The sequence below is a fragment of the Aplysia californica genome, unplaced genomic scaffold (assembly GCF_000002075.1).
Source record: "Aplysia californica isolate F4 #8 unplaced genomic scaffold, AplCal3.0 scaffold00180, whole genome shotgun sequence".
NCBI classification, from domain to species: domain Eukaryota; kingdom Metazoa; phylum Mollusca; class Gastropoda; order Aplysiida; family Aplysiidae; genus Aplysia; species Aplysia californica.
Window position 1 is genome coordinate 951,955 of NW_004797450.1, and position 7,631 is coordinate 959,585.

Below are 7,631 nucleotides of genomic sequence, written 5' to 3' on the forward strand. Positions count from 1 at the left end.
GTGAAAGCCATTGTTAATTATTTTCAGAAGTGCAAAGGCTGCTGCAAAGCTGAAAACAACCCAGGCAGACTTGTGAAAGAAAGAACTGAAGCAGTGTCAAGATGTCAAAACAAGATGGAATTCGACTCTCAAAATGCTGAGGAGGTACTGTGAGTTACACAGGAGGGGGGGTCAAATCTAAGTCAAATCCAAGTCTGACCCAGTTTTCACTAAAAAATGGTTAACCCGCTTATCCAGTTTTTGAAAATGTAAGTCCGTGCCCAGCACTAGCATTGAGCTTGTCTTGTTTTGATGATCAGCAACATCACATTGAGATAAGCTGCCGAATTGAGGGAACTGGTTACCAATAGCCTTGACTCATTGTTGTTGGGTTTAGATGGGTTAAATATTCATGTTAGTTGATACAATTGTCTCCCTTGACGCTCATTCTTCCTTAATGAGTCATGCCCTTTGACTCGAACTGGGAGAGGTCTGTGCCAACCCTACTGAGTAGCACTCCGTAGCTTGAATACTTGAGTAGTAGTACCCAGCCTGGCATCGAGCGCTCCCAAGCGGTAAACTTCCGAGTAGCGCACACACAGCACTAACACACACTCAAACACAATATGCCCACCAGGCCCCCCACTCAGGAGACATCTCCAGCCTCGCTGTTACTCTCCCACACAGAGACATTGTCCCCACAGGCGGACAACACGGCGGGCTGGGACGGGTGGTGGCTGATGGAGTGCACAGCGCGACTCGTCTCGTGGTCCAACGTGTCGCACAGTTTGGCCTGAGGAGCACAACACAGGAATGACTAGAATCAAAGTCCCGCATGTTACAATTACAGCCTAGCATGTACACAGCAAAATCGACGGGAAGCAGAAATCTTTTCGTTATGCAAGAATTTTGCTATATATGTTTTGAATACTAAAATTAATCATGTGTAAGACTAAATTTGGGACCTGAAAACTTTGCTATGAGCATGTTTTGCTATGTGTGCATGCGGGACTGTAGTTGTTTCTTTGAGAAAAGAGAAGTACATTGACAAAAATAATGGTCATCTAGTGCAAAGAAAAAGACAGAAACAACACAGCAGAAAGAAAAGAAGCTGGATCTATCAGTGTGTCCTCCAACCACGTTCAAAATTAGTGGTATGAAATATACTTCTTTAAACAAGAAAACTACAATGTGTGCGAAGTGGGCAATAGGAAGATGCTATGGTGCTTTTTGCCCCTTCTTTCCTATCAAACATCTATCATCTTCATCTCTCCTCATTCTTTTCTTTGTACGCTATTCTCTAGAAACACCTCTAGTCTTTGGCATTTATATGACACATTTGTGTTTCAAGTCCCATTAAACCCTTATTAAAATTTAACACATAAATACTGGCATACGGAGCAGCATGAAAATTCAAACCACTAATGAAATGAAATAGGATGCAGGGCTGTGCTCAAGGCTTTCTTCATCTTCTCATGAAGTAAAGAGTCCTTGCGGAGTAATTATCTCTACTTTCATGCTTCCAATAAATATCATACTGCATTAATATATCATACCATATTCCCCAGGGGAGTTTGGATCTTCTTCTCTGCTAAAACCAGTTTTGAGTGAACAGAAGCACATCCACAATGTAAATAACATTTTGTGCTGAGACAAAAAAGCAAGAAAATGTAGGCCCTTCCTGTGGCACTCTGCAATCACCCTCTATAAGTATAACCAGTAGGCCTACAAAGATAGACATAGCTCACAAACTCAAGATACAACTTGAAATACTTTCTCCTCACCTCAACCAAATCCCACACATAAATTTTTCCGTCTTCTGATCCACTCAAGATGTGAGTGTCCGACTGATTGAGACAACTCTCAATTTTATAGTTGGAATTTTTCAGCCCAGTGTACCTGAAAGAAGGGGATAAAATAAAACTTAACAAAGAAATGTTAATGTAAATCAAGACATACACATAAAGTTGAAATGGTATTTTAGTTTCATATATACTGCAACAGAAATGCTAGCACAACTTCATATACAGTGGAGTCCACTTATAACGAGTCCTGAAACAACGAGAAGTCTGTTTTAAAGACACTATTCTAAAACCCTGTTTTTTTCCTTTCTTTATCTTTGTAAATAAAATACTGGTATAGCGCAATCGGACAAACAGGGGAGTCATTTATAGCGGAACATTGCTGCTGCTGTGCACAGCGCATAGGCCAGTTATACATAAACCTCGCCAATTGAGAAACTTGGCGACAAGCAGAATGCATCGTGTGATAGGCCAGCCTAGTCTAGATTATCTAGGCCTACCACTACCCATGCCCTCACTTCTCCGATGCGGGGATGGAGAGGTCACAATGCTGTGATGGATGAAGTGTATGTGTAGTAACATGTGCAAGCAGACGAAACACAACGGGTTATGGTGGGGTGGGGGACAACACAGCGGGCGAGTTAGCCCAGGGCGTATTCTTTCTGATCGCCAACGCCATGCTGTCAACATCGCTAGCGCTTGAGAAAGAAACCCGATTCGATTTTTGATCAAGTAAGACCTAGAGGTCATGTTGAACAATGTCATTATCAGGGTAGATAACAAAAAGAAATAAATAGAACACCACACGCATAGATCAGGCCTACTTTATTATTTCCATTGAATTTACTACTGGATTCCTTATAACGAGAATCCTGGTATAACGGACATTTCGCACCGGTCCTCTACGTCTCGTTATAACAGGATTCCACTGTATAAATATTTGATGACAATAGCAAATTGAAGAAAATTGAAATAAAAACCCATCCCTCCTATTGAAAACCAATAACCACACGGAACCTTCTCCACCAGTCATGGAGTATGAATAAGAGTTTGAGTAAGGAAAAGCACCACACAGGTACAAACACACAAACACTGCCATTTGATGTCGGGAAAAGTAAGATAGACAGAATAAAACAACAGAGAGAAAGAAAAGAAGTAGGACCTACCAGTGGCACCCTCCAACCCACCCGTGAGTTTGAGTAAACAAAAGGGTAGCGTCATTATTTTTTCCATAACAAGCTTAGGAGTCTAAACCAATATCAAGAGGGGCTGAGACTTAAAGGGTTACCCTGCTTGGGTGAAAAACAGATGAGCATTTTTCTTTACCATCATATGCGGACTAATAACATTGCAATGGGTGGCTGTCTTGCACAATTTTCACTGTTTCTCATTATATCATAAAGCAAAGTACTCACTCATTGAGCATTTCTCCCGTGTCCTTGTCGAACAGTTTGATGGACGTGTCCTGTGCACTCACCAGCACACACTGGCCATCCCGGGTGAAGTTTACACATGACACAGGCTCTGGTTAGGGGAAGGCATAAAAAATAACGCTTCAGAAAACTGTAACAACTACAATAAAATTAAAACAATCCCTACCTTTACCAGAATTTTACAGAAAGTGAATAAGCAGAGAGTTTGCACTCATCATGAAAATGATTTAGATGAAAGGTGAAATAATGATTTAATGAGCTTGAGTAATGATAAGCACTATGGTTGGATAATGGTTATTTTGTGCAAGGAAATAGCACAACAGGTAGACAGATAAAAATAACAGAGGAAAAAAAAAATTGAGGAAGAACAAAAAGCCCCAAAAATAAAGCGACATAGGAAAGTATAAGCTCAACCAGAACACAAACACTCTCCCCACAACCAAAACTGTGTTTTGTAGAGACATTAAGAATCAATTTGTACCATAATCAGTAGAGCTTTTCTGAAAAAACAACCCCAACAACCTCTATATCTAATTACAAGAATATGACTGAGCCTGAAAAAAACTAGTTTTACCAGTTACATCATAGCTTAGACTTAGGACATATACATCTAATTTTTATTAAATTGAGCAAACACTTAAGTATGTTCTTTTACATCTCAAGGAGCAGAACAATGAGGTCATGTTTTACCAATTCACTAAGATTTCACAGAAATTTCATAAACATAGATTGCAAATCAGCCGTATCTCCTGAGCCACAGTAATTAGAACCATTGAACTCCATTGAAATACCGCTATTTCAAAAGGTGTTTGACTATTCATGAGCATAAATGTGAAAAACAAGGCTACCAAAACACTTTTGTCAGTCTGGCACCAGTCTTGAGGGTGATCCAACAGCTAGGGTTAGGTACCAAAGTAATACAAACTACAACTCTACAAAACAACAACAGAAACAGCAGACATGAGATATGTTGCAATAAGTAGCCTACTTCCGACAAAGTCTGTGAACATTCTGCCAATCCGTAAGTCGTATCTTCGAATCCGAGAATCAGCAGAACCAGAGAGAATCTCGTGGTCGGATACTTGGACAAAAGTGACACTGTCTTTTGCCTCATCCAGAACCTGAAAAGGTGAAAACAAACCTGTTAGAGATCCCCATTCATGGTAACCTTCAGTAAACGCAATTCTTTATACATAATCATGAGAATTGTGATAACCTGTAAACTAACATATCTTCCGTCATAACCATATGATAATCTATGATCTAACATACATCCCCCCCCCCCCCTCATCCTCTAAACCACCTGCAAATTCCACGGTTATCAAAATGTTACAAATATACAGAATAAGATTTACAAATGTCCAGACCTAACGCATAACACAGACCTACCTGAATGGGCTGATTTTTACGACTTCGTACATCCCACGTTCTAATTGAACAATCCAGAGAGCCTGACAAAATCAGAGTAGACTCTTCATTAAAACTGACACAGTTCACTGTCCCTGTGGAATAAATATAAAAGTAACAGTGAAAATTTTGATATAAATCAAATTCATTTGGATTTGAATTGCCTCAATATAAAAGTCATTTTGCAGCAAAAAAAACACAACCAAACAATGCTTAACACCATTTTAAAGTAAGGAGAGACACTTGACAAAATAAGTCCCCAAGTCGGAACCAAACTCCTGTCTTTTACCTGCAAGCCAAAGAAGCTAACTATCAAAACATACATGCCAGTAAAGAAAGAAAGGTAAAACTAAAGTATGATCCATCCATGCCTTCCCACAACATGACAATCACAGCCTTGTTTCCTGTTCCTGTGGAAAATAGTCAGCAATCCCACTGTGGCCCCTATGGCGACCAAGGACGTTGAATACTAGATCAAACACTTCAAATTGGAGGTCGGGAGAGGGTCATGGAGGGGGGGCTTACTTTACTTTTACTTAAAAACTTTTAAGTGAGAATAGTCCATTCATAAAATAGTCGCCTACCTGCATGGTCTCTGTATTTACGTATGGCCTGGCCCGTGGAAACATCAAACAGAACGACTGTCTTGTCCATTCCGCCTGAACAGATGTGGGAGTTGTCTCCTGAGCTTTGGGCATCCAAGACTTCGTAGCCATGACCCGAGTACGTCTTGAGGTGAAGGCCACGCAGGGGATTCCACAGTTTCACACTCTTGTCGCTGCCACATGTCAGGCAGTAGTTTCCGTCAACTGAAACAAAAGTATGAAATGGGAGAAAAGTTGTAATTTTATGCCCCATCAGACCAAGCATAGTCTGTAAAAATAGTCCGACATAGGAAAAAGTCTGTGAGTACTCAAAAAGGTTTGAGAGCGAGTACAAATCTTAAGTTATATTGTATAGACCAACATCTATAAAGTATTATTACGCTGGAAATAAGAATTTTAAATCATAAAAATGTTAAATTTTGCTTTCTTGAAAGAGTCTTGATACAATAAACATTATTATGTCTTGCATTTCATCACATCAGGAAGGGCAGATCAACAAATTAACCCCGCAATAGACTCACTAAAATTATGTGTAAGAATTCCCTCCACAATACAAGCTTTCAAAGCAGGATGTTCACATGTGCGTCTTCTTATACAGGATCTTCGGGATAATCCGGTTTTCGCCCCAACAATAACATGGAGTGTGGATTTTTGCTCCACCGACGATTACTTCTGCTTCTAACGATTACTTTTCGACAAAAGTGCCAATATGACGTTTGATGCGCAGCCTGCGAGAGATATCAAACCTAATTGCAAAATACCAAATTGCGGTTAAAATCAGGGGGGCATGACCTCCATATTTTAATCAGGTCAGGGGAACCCCGTTAAAAAAAAAGTGAAACATTACTGCTCCTTTTGAATCATTTTGTACTGAAAAATAGCAGCGCATCTCTCAACTCTCTTTTGGATAAAACATCGATATCTAATTTTAAGTCAGTATCAATATCCAGTACTCTTGGGGCCAAAATAGTAGAATGCCTATCGACAGGATTTTAATCAAAAATGTAAAAACTCCATGACTCATGTCTATTGCAAGGCATCGCCATTGTAATCAATCTTATTATTACTTATTTAGGATACACCGCTTAGCCTTTAGGCTTAGACACTTAAGTCTGTACACACGTCCAGTATTCCGTCTCAGCAATCCTTTAGTTTGCCGAGGCATCCAGCGTTAGGTCTTAAATCAGTGGCAGGTGACCTGCAGTTTCGGAAGTGGCTATTCTCATCCGGGGTGAGAATAGAAATACGATCGACCTCTCACCCCAGGTGAGACTTGCGACCGTAGGCTATTCTCACCCGGTTTGAAGCAAGAAGACCTGTTTTTCCTCATTTCGGAATACTTTCTATCGATGTGGATGATCAAATTGATAAAAGCCAAGAAAAAAATTAATATAAATAGCACAAAAGTAAGCTAATTTGATTGTCTTCAAAGATGCTATGGCTATTTCACTGTTCGAATCGAGCCGAACTACGCGGGTCGCCATCTTGTTTTGCCCGGAAGTTCTCGCAAGATCTACTCCTCCCCTCTCTCTCTCTCTCTTTCTGAATACTGTCTATCGGTGTGGACGATCAAATTGACCAAAACAAAGTTAAAAAATGATGTTAAAACACAAAAGCAAATTAATTTGGTTGTCTACAAAGATGCTACGGCTATTTAACTTTTCGAATCGAGCCGAACTACGCGGGTCGCCATTTTGTTTTGATCGGAAGTTCTCGCGCTACTCCTCTCTCTCTCCACTGCCCACAGACAAAATTGTACGCTTTTAGTAGGCTACAGTTGTAATGGAACGTTTGTTCACGGCACAGAATTCTACAATTTTTCTGTTACAATCACAGTGTAGAATTCTGTGGTTTAGGGTGAACGCAAAATTTGTTGGCCTAGATCTAAGCTATAACGGTGAACGCACACCGGGTGAGAATAGCCAAAAGACTTGCCTGCACTATATATTCTCACCCCGGGTGAGAATAGAGGTGGCCTGCAGTTTCATGCGTCGGGTCGGGGACTGACTGGGGTCAACTCGTGCACAGCGATATCCTATCTCGTCCTTATCAAAACGCTTTTCTTCTCCTAATTTCATGAGCCATAAAAGGATGCTCGCTCTACCCCTGAATCTATTAAGTCTATTTCTTCACGAGTTTCGCTTTTTCGACATGTATTTTCTTGATATTCAGTGAAAGTTTCAACCTTTCCATTGATATGTTTGTGCATAATAACAGTTTTAATTCGTGAGTGTTGGCTATACTTATATGTAGTCACGTGATTGGAGGGGTATCCTGGTGTGACGTCAAACAAGATGGGCGCTGTACCTAAAAATAGTGGTGCTTTTTCGGTAGTTCCCACCCCCCTTATTTGAGCCTGACCTACATCTAGATCTAGATCTATACGTTTGATTCGCGGTGAGCTA

At 40.4% G+C, this 7,631-nt stretch overlaps 1 protein-coding gene across 1 annotated transcript; it reads right to left on the reverse strand.

The window, feature by feature from the left end:
- Positions 1-243: 243 nt before the first annotated feature.
- LOC101864618 (WD repeat domain-containing protein 83) lies at positions 244-5,430 on the reverse strand (the record flags this gene model as incomplete). The annotated part of the gene is given in 6 exon segments (XM_013082545.2): positions 244-772; positions 1,764-1,878; positions 3,197-3,305; positions 4,203-4,335; positions 4,604-4,716; positions 5,206-5,430. Coding segments are annotated over 6 exon segments (842 nt in total), but the record flags the coding sequence as incomplete, so codon positions are not given.
- Between the last annotated feature and the right edge of the window lie 2,201 nt (positions 5,431-7,631).